General features: G+C 35.4%; 1 protein-coding gene across 2 annotated transcripts in view; it reads left to right on the forward strand.

The window, feature by feature from the left end:
* COL11A1 (collagen type XI alpha 1 chain) overlaps positions 1-19,469 on the forward strand; it is a 161,869-nt gene that overhangs the window by 12,655 nt on the left and 129,745 nt on the right. For both annotated transcript variants that reach the window (XM_085308266.1, XM_085308265.1), the window contains exons 2-4: positions 4,633-4,800; positions 8,552-8,765; positions 11,260-11,422. In XM_085308266.1, the coding sequence (XP_085164392.1) occupies positions 4,633-4,800; positions 8,552-8,765; positions 11,260-11,422 (545 nt within the window). The remainder of the gene's footprint in view (positions 1-4,632; positions 4,801-8,551; positions 8,766-11,259; positions 11,423-19,469) is intronic.

The following is a 19,469-nucleotide window of genomic DNA, read 5'->3' on the forward strand; positions in this document are numbered from 1 at the left end:
AAAAAAAAAAAGAAAAGAAAAAAAGAAAAGAAAGATTATGCTGGGGGTTTGGCTGACTTGGCCCTAGGAGGCAGCCTGCAAGCAGCAGTCCAATGTGGCCATGAACATCTGCATGAAGAGACCGACTTCTATAGTAAATCTCTGGCAAATTTGCCATGCAAACACAGCCCAGTTTTAAAGCTGGTGACTAAGTTTTGCAAGCAGAAGTAATTGCATTCCCCAAGACTGGTGAACAGAGCTTTTGCATGATGGTTATCTACTGGTTATTTCCTTGCATTTTATCCTTGCAGGATAAAATCATTTAGGCAAGCTAAATGATAGGCACTGTAAGGAAGCTCTTGTGAGAGACTCTAAATCTGCCAGTGTCTAGGTTACATTAACACTGCTGGAAATAAATACAAGCTGTAATCCTAACCTGTGGCTTTAGCACTGGTGTTATTTCTGTCTGTTTCTTACTGTTCCCAGAAATCCTCTAGGGGAAGAATGCTAGAGGAGAGAGAATTTTAGGAAAAGTGTTGGGAAGAGCTGGAGTTCCCAAGGAACGGTGATGCTGAGCACTGCAGAGCCTCCAGAAAGTGGCAGAGAGGAGCCACAAGTTCAGTTGATAGCTTGCAGCCAAGGCTGGTACTGGGCTAGGTGAGCTCTTTCTCCCTCTCCACCATGCTCTTCTTAGCAGGCCAGTTCTTTGTGAGGAATTCTYGTCCTCCTTTGTAGGTCAAAGTCAAATGTGATACCTCTAACCAGCTGTGATTTAAGCTCTACTATTTTTCAAGACTCATCTTATTTTTTACTGGATTCCTTAGACTGAAGTATGTGTGTGTACTGTGTAACATTGAGAGCAACTGTGTCTAGCGCTTTCTGTAGAGGCATTTATGTGGATGATCTGAATATGCACAGTGGAGTCATCAAGGATTTTGAGATGTTTTTTTCAGCTGGAAGGTGACAATAAAAGCTGTGAGGAGAGTTTCATGCCTGCCACCTCCCAGCTGAGGTACACCACTGGYTGCGTCCTAATTTGGACACTTCATGAGACTAAAGGCTGGGATAAGTAATGACACACCCAAGAATGTTGCAAAAACATAGGTGAAAATGAGGCACAAATTCAGTCAGCCAGTTCATTTCATAGGCATGTCCAAATGATGTGTAGGTTTCTATCAAAAGCAAATTTTTGATAAAGAAGATTATTGAAGGATATACATTCYTGCCTGGATTATCCAAAGCACTTTAGAATCACACTACTACTTAACTATCAAAGTGCTTATCTGAAACATATTACATAAATTTCTGTTACTCAATTTCTGTTACTCATAGCTTGTTTTTATTAAATCAGTTTTGTTGTTAGACAAAACCAACTACCTTTTTTGCTTAAGTTACTTCATATACCTTGTCTTTTCTATCTACAAATCATTGTAAAGTCACTCTAATATTTTTGCTATTAAGTCCCTTGACTTGCAGTTTGTGGAAATAAATGTCACTTCTGGACTACTATTATGATTATTTGGTATTTGTGATTTGAAAATTGCTCTACTCTATCATTGTTCTGTTTCTTGACTTGAAGTTTTCTAGCAGCAGAACTAGTGAGGAGCAATGAATAATGTTGTTCATGAGTGAATACCCTTCCAGTCAGCTAGGCAAGGAGTAACCACTATTGTAAAAATGAATGAAGAATAAGAATCTGCTACAAATTATAGAAAAGAGCAAAGGAAAAAGGAATGTAGCAGTGGTTGATTTACGCAGCCAGTTGGAATTTGTACTGATAWTTCCAGTTACTGTTTCTGTATTACTTTACCCGTTTAAATTATTATAGATGCAGCAAAAATACCCATCAATTAACAGAAAAAAGTATGGAAAATTCTTCAGAATGGTAGTATCTTTAGAAGCATGTGGAGCAGTTATAGTATGAATCATTACCTTGCTCATGAAACGGCATTATACCCGTAAAAATTATTTAGGCAGCGCTTAACAGAGAGGTAGAGCTAACGTTTCAACAATGTGTAGGTTTTGATACTTTACTTTTAAGAATGTAAATGAAATTATTTGAATTTGTAGGATATGTGGTTTTGGTTTAAGTTATGGAGTTGACTCAGGTGTAAATTGTAACATTCATTCAAAATGTGTTAACTTTTACAAACCTTGGCTACTGGGTCTGTATTTAATAACATCTGATGGAAAATGGAAACAAGATGTTGAATGATATGAAACCATTTTAAAGAAGGTCACTTAAGCATTTTTATGAATATATTTTAAGATAGAAAAAGTTATAAGCATTCTAGGCTGATTAGGAAAATGTCTTTTTAAGAGTACACCTCTGGTGTGATTTAAAGTTAATTTAACCACAGAGTTGACAGCTTAATATTTGAGAATGCCAGGAGGTCAATAATATGAAATATTTAAGCTTCATTTTGTTCTATTGATAGAGAACATACCACAGTAATTTTTGAAACTACAGTGAGAGAAAAACAATAACACTGGCTAGAACAGTATATAATAGTAAGAAAAAATAAGTACAGACATTTCAGTCAGTGATTCTAATTAGCTTATCACTTTTCTTATTTTTTTCACAGTCTTTATTTGTTGTTGGTAAAATTCAAATAGTTGAATAATTGCAAACAATGAATACTCACAAACGATGGATTTTGAGTTTGAAATCTACATTTGCTGTCTCATAAAATGAATAGTAACAGAAAATAAATTGGCTGTAGTTAATGCCACGGTGCAGTTCAAAAACATGAAAAAGGGACACATCTATCAAACAAATCTCTCAGCTTTAACAGTGAAAGTCATCTAGAACTYTGTATTTCCAGATAGTTTGCCAAAATAAAGACAACAGCATAATCCCAGTGGGGAATGGTCAGTTAAAATTCTGTTTCCATTTAGAAAAATAAATTAGTGAAGCCAAGGTCTGCAAGGAGTATGAGAACGAACACCCTAATATTTCCCAGGAAAAAGATATGCAGTAGGCAGGCTACATCATGTCGCTGTCTCTGTTGAAGTGTTTGTCCATTTGTACTTCACCCTTTTGCCACTGTGATAAATTATCTGTTAAGAGTTTACTTTTATATTTTAAAATAATAGCATATTGGTCTCAGAGCAGAAGCAGGTCTGGATTTCTTTGGATCCACAACTATATGTTGTTAGTTACAGAAGCAGCACATTTGAATTTTGAGTTGGGAATAAGGCTCTGTATCTTCAGCAAGAGCAGATAAGAAGTCCTGCTGCTGAGATGCAATAACCGCTTGCAATAGTACAGTCTAGAGACTGACTGGTTGGATAGCAGCTTTTTATGAAAAGGACCTAGGGCTTCTATTGAACAGTAGGCTGAATATGAATCAGTTATGTGCCAGCACTGGGCTGTAGCAAAAGAAGTGTAGGTAGCAGACTGAGACACATCTCCTTTATTCAGCAGTCATTAGACCACTTTTGGAATCCCCAATGCACAAAAGTTATTGATAAACTGGAGCAAGCAAAGCAGATGGCTGCCAAGATGCTCAGGGACTGGGGTGAGGAGAGATGTCAGGAAATGGGCTTGGAGAAGGGAACACTCTAGGGGACATCTAAAAGCATCTTTCCAATACCTAAGAGGATTATCATCAAGAAAACAGAGCAATGCTCTTCAGAGTTGCACAGTGGGAGGATGCAAGATGACCAGCATCAGCTAAAACAGGAGGTTTCAACTGGATATAAGTAAATGCTTTTAGCATTGGAACACATTGGATTTGGAACAGGTTGCCAAAGAGGCTCTGGAACCTCCATGCTTGGAGGTTTTCAAAACCAGACTGGACAAAGTCCTATAAACAAACTGTATACTATAAACAAAGAATATCACATCTCTTTAAGGACCAACTAGATCTTCCCAAGTAAAGATCTGAAGAAAGGCTTGATCCAGACAAATAGTGGATACAAATAAAAAAATAGCCATGCTACTAATTCATTTTTTTTTAGCTTTCTGCTTGAAGATCACCCCTCTGCAAATGTCCTTGTCAAACTAACCCTGGTCCATCTAAGTATATCCCTTTTCTGGTGTTAGTAAAGGTGGAAGTTTCCTTCCCCAGATAATTCCCCATACCTGGACCAGGCCTTTCACTCCTTRCAGGCAAAAGAGGTAATTTTTTCTTTTCCTAACAGGATGAGGGAAGAGATTAGCCTCTTCCTTGTCACTTTGTGACTGAGAAGGTAGTTGTGTGTAATCAGAATATATTTTAATATTAGTCACAGATGAGACTGGCAGCAGATTATTGTTAGCTGAATGCTTCTGAAAGTTTTGTGCAAGCTTTTTAAATCAGTTCCASTCCTTAGAAATCTCTTGTTAAAAGAATGTGTGTTGCAAGTTTCACTAACCAAGATTCTCTGCATTTGGGAAATGATGATTTTCAATCTGTGGTCAAGCTGTTCAAATATTTGATCATAGCTACTATACTGGATGGGATGAAATCTTACATATTTGAAAAATTAATAATCCTGTTAAAACAATATTCTTGTGTAGGAGTTATCTACAGTAAATCAAAACCGGATGCTGCTACTGTTATAATTACACACATGCTTTTGCAATGAAATTCATTTCCTTTTTAAAGGCTGCACACTGTAAAAAAGCAAGGTGAATAATTCTCTTTGTTATTTCTGTTACTTTTTCAGCTGAACCAGTTGATGTGCTAAAAGCATTAGAATTTCACAATTCACCAGAAGGAGTATCAAGAACAGCAGGATTTTGCACAAATAGAAGGGATTCAAAAGGATCAGATGTTGCCTACAGAGTTTCAAAAACTGCACAGCTCAGTGCCCCAACAAAGCAGCTGTACCCAGGTGAGATTGTCAGAAAGCTATTACTCTGGTAAATTTTCTTATTGCTTGTGTTTTCACACTATCTAAAGCACAACACATAGCCTATCATCAGTGCCATAAAGCACTTCTGTTACCCTCAGTTAGAGTTGTGTTTGCATAAGAACATTCTCCTTACCCACTGAATGAAGCCATTTTTAGTGCCTTCGTTTATAAAACTCTCTTCCAGATTCTATATCATTGGCAGAATTAGCCTGTAAGTTATTTTACCTGTTTTTCATCACTCTATCTGAAAGGAAGCTTGTTTGGTGACTTTAAGTTTCTTCCTCCAGTTTCAGGAACAGTCCATTTAAAAGCAGGTATTTTTAGAGCAGTGCTGCAGAGGTAGAAATGAATTGTAGTTGGTGATTGCAAAAACATTCTCAGAATATATATGTGTATACATATATATTTTATATGTTCATTTAACTCATCTGTTCATTTTTTTATTTGTAATGGAAAATTGAAGAGAAATTCACTACAGAAATGTATTTATATTAATTTTGTTCATAGTTCTTCACTTTTGAATGTCATCTCACCCAAGCTGCATATAAGTTAAGAGTTGTCTGGCTGAAAATACCATTCACTGAGTAGCATATTATAGTCTGCATTGTCATTAGCGTGACTATATATGTAATAAATTACTACTTCACCTAAGTAAGGTTAGCAGGATATGGACTGGTCTTTCCTTAAAAAAATGCAAAAATGATTCAGTATACTGAAAAACAATGCAATGAAATAAATTGGCACCTTTACATTCAAAGTTTTACAACGTGTTTCATTGAAGCTAAGTGGTATAGCAGAACTTCTAGTGAGCATTCAAATATAACTGGACAAAGACTGAACTGATTCTGAATCACTGACATTTTTAAAAGTTTAGAACAGAACAAGTACTTTCTGCTAAGCCAAAGCCTGAGAATCTAGCTTGGGTTAACTTGCACTTATCCTTGAATGAAATTGTAGCACAAGAGGTCTGTCAGCTGTAGCAAAAATTGTTCCGGCATTCATGAATGAAATGAGCAACTAAGTACCTGGTGTTGTTTGCTGACATCTAAATTTCTGTAGCCTTTGACAACCTTAATTTAGGCATGCTTTGTTTTAATGCTTTCAGTTTCTACATTCTACATTACAGCTGGGATGAGCTTGCTCAATTTCACGTATCTGTTGCAACACTTCTGTGTGAGGAGGAACTAAAAAGCATTATTTACTTACAGTGTAAAAAGAAACCATCACAAAACCTTGATATARAAAAATGTCATACTACTGTCTGCATCGATAAAGAACCTCGAAACATTTTTAGGAGGTGATTATGGTAATTACTTATTTTTGAATTTTGTGGAAGAGGAATCTTCTCCCCACCACGGGGTGGGGGGGGGGAGACTTCTTTCTCAGAGAATATTCTTAAAGATATTTGGATGACTATGTAGCTTTTACTCAGTGCTCTTTAACAGAGGAAACAGGAAAGACTACAGAAAATGCCCAATACAAGACTGAGTTATGAAACATCATTTTAGCTAAAGAAAACAACAACTTGTAATGTATCCTATGCTTGCTTTAATCTAACTTCCACAACTAGTCAGGAAGTATCTTTTAATTATGTAATCTGGTAATTACAGTTAAGTAATCTTTTAGTTATTGTAGCTCAGAGGAAGTTAGTAATAACAGAAGTTTGAAGCCTCAGTATATCCATCTGTAAAAATGGATCTAATAATATTTACCAGCTTCCCAGAATATAGTGAGCCTTAATTTCACTGGCTGAAAGGTGTTATATAGTTGTAAAGAATCATTCAGATAAGTGCTCAGATTTTTGTTGTACTGTTTGTTTATATTTTCTTAGTTACCWGTTCCAAAAGTATACCAGAATGACAGGAATAGCAACTCATGCCTATACAAAGTTTTTCTAGTGATTTTCCTTCTGGTATTGTTCAAAARTAACTATACGATTTCTATTATATTAAGATACAACTGTTCCAGACAAGAAATTTAAAAGTGATTGAGAAGGCTTTGATAACTATTTCAGACAGGTATCCAAGAACTGTACATAGCCATCCATAAAGATTTGTAATGGACTTTCTATTAGGATGCTATTCATTTTCTGACTTCTTAAATTAAACTGTTTGAAAGAAATGTACTTATAATCATATAATGTATGTACAAGGTAGAACATTTGGGAGTGTTATGTCAGATACAGCACAAAATGACTGAACTGAGGCACATTACTCATATTCAGTCACCTTTCTTAGAAAGCTCCCTCAGTTTCCCTCCCGCCCCCCGGGATGTTACCTGATGGAAGAGCACATGCTCAGGCTAGGTGAATTAGTGTCACCTGCCTTAAGAATTTTCAGTGTATCTTTCAGATTTACAGTTCACACAAGGCAAGCATTTAGTGCTTTTCAAATCATGTCTGTCCTTCCTTCTTCAGTCATCTCTTTCTACTTCTACTGTCGTCTAGATACTCTAATGTTAGAACCTATAACGTATTTTAAATACTAAGCTAACTATTAGTTTAAACCAACAGCTTTGCTTTATCATTAAAAATCTTGACGAAAAGCACATCAGAGTCAGTAAAATGTTTCCTATTTATTGTAGTGACCTTTGATCGCTTCAAAATGAGATCTCACAAGGCCTAAATTGGTCTGCCTTACTACAATGTTTCAACATTGTKTAACTACAAAGTTATAAAGATGGTAGGAAACACTCAAAATAGCATTGTAGCAGACAATATAATAAATGTATAACTAAGGATTTCCTATTTTAGAATAGAGTAGTATGTCCTTTTTAAAATGACATTTTAATGCATTTTTAGTGTCATATTGTAATTGACAAGTTAATGCCATTAATAACTGGTCTTCAGGAGAAACTTCATGGAATCTTTGAAGAGTTCTCCCACAATACCTGTTTTAGAAACAGCCCTAGATTTTCTCCAATAGAAAAGAAGACTTCCTAAATTGGATTTAAATCTTGAATCTTTTCATACTTTTATTTGTTACAAAATGTAATTTATAATATTTTATTAATACTTACTCTGTTATTTTACTCTGTAATATTAAAACATTTAAGAACATTTTACTCATATGCTCATGCATACAAAGCTGCAGTTTTACACGTTTTAAAAGAGTGTATATAACAATTTTATGGTTAGATTCCAGTCCCTCTATTGCTAGCATGTTAAAGTCCTGCTGCATCCACACTGATTCACAGTCAAGTGGTCATCAAGGGAGATCAAGTAATTGAGAGTGTGATTTTGCTCAGTTGGTTAGAGTGTGGCRCTAATAATGCGAAGGCTGGGGGTTCAATTGCCGTATAGGCCACTTGTTTGAGGGTTGGACTAGGTGATCTCCAGAGGTCCCTTCCAACCTTACCAATTCTGTGATACTGTATGATAATGTATTTGCTGTAATCGCAATGCTTATTTTGTTGACTGAAATTGTAGCGTATACTTGAATTTCTAAAAAGAAGAATAGAAAAAATAATGAATTTGAAACTTTGTTTCTTGCATATATGGTATTTCCACGTAAATTCACAGTAGTCTTACAAATCCAGTTTTTAAYAACACTTAAGGTATGCCTTTTGGGAAGTAAAGTGAGACCAGAAAGAARTAAGAAGAGTGAAAAATTCTCTGATGTAACTTGTTATGTATTTACTCTGCAGAAGAAAAAAAACAAGCAGTTTGGATGCAGAGCCTCTATACTTGTAGCAGAATGTAAATGTTCATAGACTTTTTTCATCTTTACAGATGGAGACTTTCCAGAAGATTTTTCAATATTAATGACAGTAAAACCTAAAAAGGGTATCCAGTCCTTCCTTCTATCTGTCTACAATGAACAAGGAATTCAGCAAGTAGGTGTTGAAGTTGGTAGATCCCCTGTCTTTCTGTTTGAAGACCAAAATGGAAAACCTGCCCCAGAAGATTATCCTCTTTTCAGAACAGTCAACATTGCTGATGGCAAGTAAGTGTAAAATAAACAGTTTAACATAAAAAAAATAGTATCACAGACCACTGTATCTATGATTATATGGTCATTACAAACAGATACCCTAAATATTAAAATCAATCCRTTGCAGAATTTCCAGACAGGATTGCAGTGTTACAAAATTAAGGGATCTTTGCAGCACTATGCAGTTCCAGCTTCAACTGGCATACATAGCTACAAATAAAACCAGCAAACATTTCTTATTTGCCATTTCCATAAATCAGAAAAGAGGGAATACTCACAGAAGTTAAAACTACATAAAAACTAAACATATGAATATTCTTCCTTGGTGGTGTAGGAGGATACTCTGTTTTCAAAAAACTCAAGGATAGTTTCACTTTAATGGTTGTCTCTGGAGATGCCTTCCAGCTTCAACCATTCTGTGATTCTGTCTTCTCCTTTAGAAGGTCGTAGCAGAATGAAGGCAAATTAATAGGATCATGCAGAATTGCTCCTATGCTGAAGCAATCCAGTGAATAAACATGACGATTCAAGATGCCTCTATCTGAGGAAGTTAGGGCAGAATGAACTGGAGATTACTTTGAAGAGCTGCAAGGACCTCATACTCTGCCTGCCCTCAGTAAAAGAGAATAGTCCCAAACACATACTGCATTTAAAAACAGATGCTAATGATTTTTATGTACTAACGTCTTCTCTGTGGACATGCACTCATTCTCAGGGAATGCCATTCTAGTGCTTTTTACATTCATTATTGTTACTTTTAAAGGAATATTCRTCCTTTCAGAGGCTATTTATTTATTTATTGTGCTGCAATCCTAGAAGAACAGCCACAGCCTTCAGAGCTACACAGAATGAACTTTTATTGCAGCAAAGGAAAGCAACTTGGTAGGAAAGGGCAAATAAATTCAATTATAATGAAATAAAGACTTACATTTATAAATCAGTAAAGGATAAAAACCAAAAATGTAGTTGTCTTTTAGCCATTGTGTTACCACAAAATGAAATTGTACTATGAAACCCAATAAACTGATGTATTTCCCCAGAAGATGTAGTAGAACAAAACAGCAGACTTTTTTTATTAGCTTCCTCTAAATAACAAAGCTTTGACACAGGCTTCAGAATTTCACCCAAAATGTTGAGAATCTGATTAAAAATTAAGAAATCAAAATGAAATAAACCTAGCTGTGTGCATTTTCCCACAATGAGACTATACCAATTATAAATAAAGGGTAGTCAATGCAGTCCACAGTGTGCTATGTTTTCATGCTTTGAGCTTCTGCATACTTGCCAAAGGTTGACCAATGATTTTCATCCGACTCAGCAGTTCTGTGGCGGTTGTAGGGCAGCAGTCTTCATCTCAAAATGGGATACGTTGAAAGAAGTGTAAATGGCGTAATATGCCTGAGGATGTATGCACAGTTTGCTTTCATAATGRTAATGTTTAATGCTTTCAAGACAAAACACTGAATTAGCATTCTGGCTCAGTGATACTGTTTAGCAGTCAGACTGCATTAGCTTTAAGGTGTTTCTTTTRATACACAGAAGCTCTTTTTAACAATGATCCCAGCTGTCTCTCTGGTTTAGACACTTAGTACCAAAAAATGGCACCTAAAATCATTTGATTCCAGCCTTCTTGCCTGTTACCAATACAACACACTTTCTTTGTTTCTTGCCTTGTCTATCAAACATGTTATGACTTGTTTACTCCATGTTAGATTATAAACTGTCTACCTCTTGCTCTGAGTTAGTTGTCATCGTAGATAGCCTCACTAAATTAATGTGGTCTGTCATGTAATAAAGTGCCATAAAACACATATCACAGTTCAGCAAACTGTACAAGATTTTATTCTCAAATGTCTTTAAAGTGAAATTCTTTGTCAGTATTCCCAATCACTTCATTCAGTTTTTTGGTGAATTATGTAGACAGAGCTATTGTTACAGGAATATCGACAAGCATTTCTAATTATGTATATTTGCAAAAACATCAATATTGGAACTGCTGTCCATTTTTGAAAAACTTCTACACCATGGGAGTTACTGAAATAGGCAAGTAACAGAATTTGATAAAGCATTGGTGATTAGTCACAGAACACAAATAGTAAAATGTAAATAGTGAAGAGTTCACCACTCAGCCAATCTGGATGAAATATTTTTGCACAACTAATTCCGTATGTAATTTGGAAAACCAAACACATTCATGAAAATAAAATCTGTTTAAAGCTTCAGGGAAGGCCAGCTTGAACTTCATTTAATATAGGATTCTTACAGTGAGCTTTAGATCAGATTCCTTTGTACTAAGGAACAGAACTTTACATAGTAAATAGCCAAAATGTTGTGTGTCCTTTTGTGTACGTATGAAAGAAGGAAAAAATGTAGACGTTTAAAATTTTATAATTTCAATAGCTGATACAATTGACTGTCTCCCAATCTGTAATAAATGTTCTTGTTAGAAGCATATTGACCTATTTTTAAAATAGAAATTACAGCAGAAATATGTCTCTCTTGATAGGTGGCATCGAGTAGCTATTAGTGTGGAAAAGAAAAGCGTTACCATGATTGTTGACTGTAACAAAAAAACCACAAAACCACTTGAAAGAAGTGACAAAACAGTTGTGGACACCAATGGCATCACTGTATTTGGAACCAGGATTCTGGATGAAGAAGTTTTTGAGGTAAAAATCAACATTTAAATGGAGTGCTTAATGCAGATTAAAATATCTTTTTTAGTCAAATATTAACACAGCATAGAAACTTTGACTTACAGAACCTATTAGGAATGGCTGAAAGAAGYAGAACAGAGGGCTGTCTCTATTGTTCAAAAATTGCTATATTTTTCTGTTTTTTAGATTATATTACTTCTGGAAAGGACTTGCTTTTATCATCTTTCTGCCTGATACTGAGATACGTGAGATATTTAGGAGAATTAATATGGGGGAAATTGAATAGTATGATACTGAATCGTTTTAGTTTTTGCCTCTCTTAAGCAGTTATAGCGATTTCTGTAGTTGGGAGAGGGGGAAAAGGACCTGGAAAGGGTGCGTGTTTTTTTTTTTTTTTTTTTTTTTTTTTTTTTTTTTTTTTTTTTGGTAATTTGAATCTCTTATATTGTTTATCCCATTTACTGATCTTTCCAGTAACTGAAGCATACTTTGGCAAAAAGGACATATATATGTTTCCATCATTTACTGGCCAAGAAGTAAATATAGGAAGGGTGAATTGCTTCTAAAGAAGCATATGACTGCCAATCATGAGGCCTTTCTAGGTAGAATCCTTATATCAATGTTTATTTTTACATGCTAATAATGAAGCTTTTCTAAATCTATGCTCTTAAGTTTCTTTTATCGTATTGTTATACAACAGTCAGAACTGTCAAAATTTAAATTAAAATCAAACAATAAGAATAAAAATACAGAGCAGTAGTTAACTTATTTCACATGCAGAACATCTGGGTTCCATAAATGCCTAGAAACATAATCCTAGCTTTAAGCAGCACATATGCTTGAAGTTGCGTAGGTATTAAGAGAGGAAATATGAATTCTGAGTGTAGCACTGTGGCATGAGTTCTTTGAATTTTCATGAACCAGCAAAACCTGAGCCTTCCAAATGGAGAARTTTCTGGCATGGTTTAGCAAGTCAGCCAATATGACACACACACACTTTTAGTATTCACAGCCTTATTTGTCTGTAGTCCCCCATATAGTTTGCACATCAGAAAGAAATTATTTTCCATCTGAAGATGAATTCCACCACTACATGCCTCAACTGGAGGGAGGCAAGCAGTTTTGGTCCATACTTCGGATAACTCCTTGCCAATTGCATTTGTATTTCTTTCTTAAGTCAGCAACCAAGTCCCACAGTTTTTATATATGGTAATAAATTGCTGAAATATATACAATATATATACTAGTATATCTAAGTAAAAGAATTCAGCAAAAAATGCAATAAAAATAGATAAACTGGTATTTTGTTAGTGTTTTACAGGACTAGATTCTGATGGAAACTAAGGCAACAGGCTCTGGCTTGCTCTTACATGGTTTGAAACTTTGTTCGAAAACTTGTCAGGAGAGRAAGTACATAATAGCTAAACTGTGGTCTGTGGTTTTGTTTTACTCTGTACAATTTCTAAATAGAACTATCTGAAATCTTAGAAATGCTGAAATGACTGTACATAGTTGTTTGAAAATAAATACGATCACTGATGCCACATACATAAAGAGAAATATCTAGTTTAATAGTCTGCATTTACTACTGTGCTTGAGCAGAACAGAGGAATGCTAGGGACCTCTCATTTCTGAAGCTGTTGATGATTATGACACTATATCTGGCCTCTATATTTTGAAGTGTTTAAAGGTTCACTGAAGTTCAGTAAACTTTCCACTGAAGACTTTTGTACTGACTTGGCGAATTGGCGCTTCAATTCTAGCTCAGACCCACTAAAAAGAAAGATGGCTATGGACTCGCAAAAGAAATGGTGCAGCTGTTTGTAATGCCAGTTTACGCACTGAATGTAAACATTCAGCACTGAGAACAGCAACATWTTCTGCTGTTCACGGCATCATTGTAGATTTCCACACTTGCCCACCACTGTTTTTTAGTAATCATCTTTTATTTGTTATACAAGATATCAGACTGAAGATCTGACCTTCAAAACCAAACTAACATTGACAGGTCCAAAAATAATGCCCACATTGGCTTTATTAAGCAACTGTGTATCAAAAGTGCATTGAAAACTTAAGTCACATATCTAATGTCAGGTTCCAATGGTCTCTCTGTATGTTCAGTGTAAAATTATGCTGCTTGTACATTCATGATGCCGTTTACTCAAGACTGCAAACGTGTGGAGTGTCCAGAAGTCAGGTAGCTCATCTTCATGAAAGAAGGAAAAGGGCTGAATATTGTCCCAATAAAAGAGAGTGATAAATGATTACCCAAATTGCTAACTCGGAACATTCAGCAAATATTCTTTGGTAGCTTAACCTACTGTTGCTAAAGTTAAGAGGGATTTTTTTAAAAGCAGTTTAAGACATGTCCCTCTGTTTTAACTTTAAAAGCAAGAGCAAATTTATCTTAAGTATTTGTCCAAATTTTGTTGAGGTTTAGTGTTTGATTTGTATGAGGAGCCTCTTACTAGGAGTTGCTCTGCTGCTCATTCGTCAGTGTGTGCTAATCTGATATTTTATGATACTGTGATCGATTAATACGGAAATTGGTTTGATGACACAAACAGGGTATTGAATTCAAGCAAAGATTAACCGTCATGTGCATGCAAATGCTTGAGAACAAATAATAAACTGTGCGTGTGTCTTTCAAAGTAGTTTTGTTGACTAGAAATATGCATGGAATTACAGACTTGTGAAGGTTGGAAGGGACCTCTAGAGATCATCCAGTCCAACACCCCTGTTCAAGCAGTGTCCCCTAGAGTGTGTTGCCCAGGATTGTGTCCAGATGGCTATAGAATTTCTCCAAGGATGGAGACTCCACAACCTTTCCTGCAACCTGTTCCAGTGCTCAGTCACTCTCACAGCAAAGAAGTTTTTCCTTATGTTCAGACAGAACATAAGTTACTGYTGTTGATCAAATTTTGGAGTCCTCATTCACACTGTTAAGCACTTGGTCACTGAAGTGGAGCTATTAGCATCAGTGGGACTCATTTGTAAATGCTTGTTTTATGATAAGACTATCATAATATAACTTAAACTTTCAGATGGCTCATTTGAAATTAATCTCATGTATACTTTCAAATAGAGTGTGCACTGAAGGCTGGTTTGTAAGTAACTGATAGAAGGAAGAGAATTCCTACCTATAGCATATGAATAAATAAATAAAWAAAAAAAAAAAAGATAATAATCAGATGCTGGTACATGGCACATAGTACAAGAGTTTTGAAGTATGTCCATTGAAATATGTCTGTAGCTTAAATATTTGATAAATAGCAGGGATCTTTTTATTCTTTGCCAGCTTTAAGGATTTGTCATTCCTCATTTAGTACTGTTAATGTGAACAATACAACAGGTATTTTGTAATAAGTTATTAACTAGCACAGTCTTTATGCAGTGATTTCCCTATAGAGACTTTTTTCTTCAAAATTGTCCAGATTTCAGATTGATACAATGCTCTTYTAAGCATCGTGCTGTAAATGAGCTTGACGAGCCAGATCCTGACATATATAAAATTCTGATTTAAAGCCAATGAAAGTTTTAACTGCATAGAGTTTACAAGACTAAATCCTTGAAGTAATTCTAGATAATAAAGGGAGGAGATTTTGCAACAAGGCGTTAACCTGATTTCATTAAAAAACATTTGAACACTTATGTACCCCTAAAGGTTCCTCCAAAAAACCCAAGCGAGCATTTGAAGATATGGTGAGAATACCTTGATAGCAATATGATTTAACCTATAGGCCCATTCAGATGAATAACTATCCCTCACTTGTTTGTAACTATGGCAATTCCAAGTGCTTATGCCAAAAGGCTATTCATCTGTATGTGTTCCCCATGAGGAAGACAGCAGTAGCCAAATGGGTAGAGCTTTTACTGGCTGACCAAAATTACTGAATAGCTAGGGTAGAACAAGGAAGCTAGCCCAAAATAAAACTTCCACGTGGACATATAGCATGAGTGGTGAGTCATCAGTATTTTCTATTTCACACTRTCCTATTGAACTGCGCTACTTGCTAATGTAGCCGTAACCAACGTGGTTTCCCTGTTACGTATCGCCTTTGACTGGCTAAATGTTTACTGTCAGACAAAGAATGGAACACAAATGGAACATAAACCAAAAAACACAATAGGTTCTGGGCAGAAACATCAGTTAGCAACCTTCTAGCTATCCATTGCCAGAGAAGTGATCAAGTTCTAGCTTGGGAGAAAAAGTAAGAACCAAAAAGAAAGCAAGCCAGKTTTCTATTTCAGAAACAGGTAATACAAAGCCATATTTTTTGCAAAAGCTTACTATTTAGCTTATTCTATTTTACTTTCTTTGATTTTTGTCAGAAAGGATGATCATTTGGACTTTTTTTTTTTTTAAGTAGTATTTCCGAACTTAGGCGGAATGAACAAAGGTAAACAATTCTGGTTTTCCTTTTTCACTTCCTTATTTTAAAAGGGAGGGGAAAGGAAGTAAAAGGAAAGCTCTGGTAATTACTTGGAGTTCCAGTTCATTATCAAAGAATATTTTCAAGAAGCCAAGAGATAGTCACTAAACTGAACTACAATTATATTTATAGTTAACAATCAAGGCTCAAGTAGTGCTGCCTGTTACTCCAACTCCAGTAAGTTTTACAGATGGGATTTGTTATCTCTCATTTAATATTGTGTGTAGTACACAATTCAGTTTTAAAGAAGAAAGAGGAATGAATGAGATTCAAAGATAAATGGCAATTTAAAGCATTTGCATTTGTTGCATCAAGAAAACAGGATGTCTTTCTCAGGATTTTTAGACAGTTTTATCAATTTTCTGTCAAAGAACTATTTCTCCACAGCATTAAGCAGTGTTCACATACTCTGTGTGTGTGTGTGTGTGTGTGTGTGTGTGTGTATATGTGTTATGTACCCGTGCTGTATACATAGGTATTGTAATAATTTCTCATGGGAGAAATTGCTGCAGCCTTTGGTCTTTGTCAGACCTATGAACAGCTATGTTTAGAAGTTATAGATTATGACTGATTATACCAGTCTATTTCTTAATTAGATTGAATTTGTAGTAGTGTAACTAACCACCAGTTTTCAAAGAATCAAGAAGACATTGATCTCTGTGGAAATTTTGACCTGTACAGAATTCTGCTTTTAGAATTTATTGCTTTTACAGTGCTTCAGCCTGGCAGGCTCTTAGTGTCTTTCTTTTGCTATATTATGCAATGGGCCTGGGTTATGGAATATTATATAAAGGCCTCTGGAGCTCTTTATCCTTCAAATCTTTGCAGGAAGATTAAATGAATTCTGCAGCAGGTTTTTCTAAATTCTATAGTAATAATATCCAGGCTGTCTAGACTTCTCTTCTTTGGAGTCTATAGTTTTGCTGTCACATAACTAATTGGAGAAAGTTGGTGCATTGACACAGTTTAGGGTTTCCATTGATTTACTCAAGATTCAACCCTGGAATCCTTAGGTTTTAGCCATCATATGAAAACAGAAGTTACTGACATTGTTCTTATGAGTTCATGTAGTACCTGACACTCATTGTGTTATGCTCTTATCACCATTTAGATAGTCATAACTAAAATCAAATTATCGTTATAAGCACATAACAGGTACTCATTGTGGGTGTCCAAAATATGAGTTGGAAAGACAGGATTTTGCTAAYATTAACCCTCCCACTCTAGCTGTCTGAGTGTCATGTAGAACTAGGAAACTAGAATATAAAAAGTTAGATAGTGCGTGGTGGTGGGGGGAAACAATAGTTTCACCTCAGATTCCTTCATTTAGTGTGATTACTCTTACAGCCTTGAAAGAATTCACACTTCTGCTTTTTTAATACTGCTGCCAGGTAATACTAGAGAAGATGTCCTTTATCATTGATAAAGGACCTTTAGATGATAAATACAGTGTAAATGAACTACTTTTTGGTTGTACTTCTATAATATACTATATTTAGAGAGCATTTGTAAGATTACATAGTTACAGGGAAAAGAGAATCTGCTTTATTCTTTCAAGATGAGGGAGAATATCAAAGACTTCTATAAAGTTGCAACTAAGGTAAGAAGGAGCCATTTACATTTATTACATATAATGATAAAATAATTCATTCCTTACATATGAGGCCCCCTAATTTACATCATTGAGCAAGTCAGGCACCATAGCTGTTGGAGACCTGCCTTATCTCTGATTTCTGCTATAGAACTTAACAAAGGCTCTGAAAAGATGGAATTAACATCAAATATAGTGATTACTACCATGAGGTTAGTATCAAGAGATATTTACTCTATAAAATTGTAAGGAGAACCTGTCAAACTACTGTTTTCTTGCAAATCGTTTCTTCATTTCATTTTTCATTATAGACAACTTGGTGTTTTTCTGTGTCACAAAGTGTTTCAAGATCAACAGGCTATGTTTTCAGTGCAGGTAGCCCACCTTTGTGCATTACTGCTTAGTGAAGCGTTTTTTTCAACAAAAGCTGGGAGCGCACACACACATACACCCTTTCTGATTCTGGAATGTCACGCTTTTGCCTGTGAGATATTCACAGAGGAATTTTCAAAGAATGAATTCACCACACACTTCTAAATCTTAGCTGGACCATGCCTTGTTGCAGAACAGTTAATTTAAGAGAATGTCTCTGCAGCTGTTCTGATAGGCAAACATTCAAAAGCTTTGAGCATATTCTCCCATCCTGGTAGCYCTGTAGCCCCATTCTTTGTACTTGCTGTGGCATGCCACAAAGATACTCTAAAGAATGTTTCCTCAAGTCTAATAAACTCCTTTTAATAGCCTTGGAGGATTGTGCAAAGAGTCTTTCAAATTTTCAGTGTGTTTTAGAATAATGCCATAGAAKTAATCCTTCTGTATCTCATTTGCATCCTACAATTAATTGATGGACGAAATATTTTATAATTCTCGAGCAGCTTATTTCATATAACAGTGAGGCTGATTCAAAAGCTGATGATTAATTATCATCATATTCCCAACATAGATAGGAATTAAAACATTCACAGACTCTGTCTATTTCTATTCTGTATTGAGATTGTTCAATTGCATCAYTTGGGCATAGAGAGTTATGTGTTGGCTCTGACATCAACTCAGYATCTGTTTCAATCAAGTATTTACATTACTGAACCTTAAGACTTCAGATTGACCCATTTTAGTCACGAGAGGTGTTTGTATGCTTAAGGTTAGATATGCTTAAATACCTTGCTAAATGTTCACCTTCATCTGTGGGTAACTTAAGCAGAGATCTAGCTCTCAGCCTTCTCATCTTTAATATTCAAGTAGTGTTAAATATCTGCTCAACAATTTTTAAAGTACATTATATTAAGTGCAATTCAAGACAAAAAAAATCTTATAGGGCGGCACGTTCTTCTTATTAATAACTAAATAGGTTTTCAGCACTTTTCATGGTCACAAATTAAACATACGCATTGTTATAAATAATAAAATGAAAAGTGTCTGGGGGGCCATATGAAATGAAATGACATTACAGGCTCTATCTGGTGCCTCAGCGTAAGTTCTCTGCCTCTACTTCCTACTCTCATCACATTTACCTCTGACATCAAATATTGGTGGAAGGCTTACTGAAAAGAGATATCGAACATTTGACTTGTAAAGTGCACTATATATCATATGTTTGGGKTTTTTTTGTGGTATTTGTGGATAATAAATTCCAATCCAGAATTAGACATGATGTTGAGAAGATGCTGATCTCCTGACTCCTCTCCTCATCCCATTCCAGTCTCTTTTTCTTATRTGTCATCTATTTCTGAATTTTTTTTTCCAGCTTTCTTAAACAGCTTTTCCCACTGTTTATGGCAGCTGCAGGTTGTGTATGTTATGCTCACGTGAGATACTCATGGAAGCATCACTCATTTGAAAAATAGATTCCTTAGCTAATTCAAACTGATTTATTTCATTTGTATTTGTTAGAGTTCTGTCAAAGGTGAAAGGAATTTGAAAGTTGTGTCTTACTACGTTGCATTATTTGGCATCTCACTCTTAATTTTGTGGTAAAATAGATAATAGTGTGTAATTTCTATTGAATGGATGTTTGATTCATTCAGCTGAGCTTGTT

This window comes from Rhea americana, unplaced genomic scaffold, assembly GCF_003343005.1.
Source record: "Rhea americana isolate MKP2758 unplaced genomic scaffold, rheAme1 scaffold_272, whole genome shotgun sequence".
Taxonomy (NCBI): Eukaryota; Metazoa; Chordata; class Aves; order Rheiformes; family Rheidae; genus Rhea; species Rhea americana.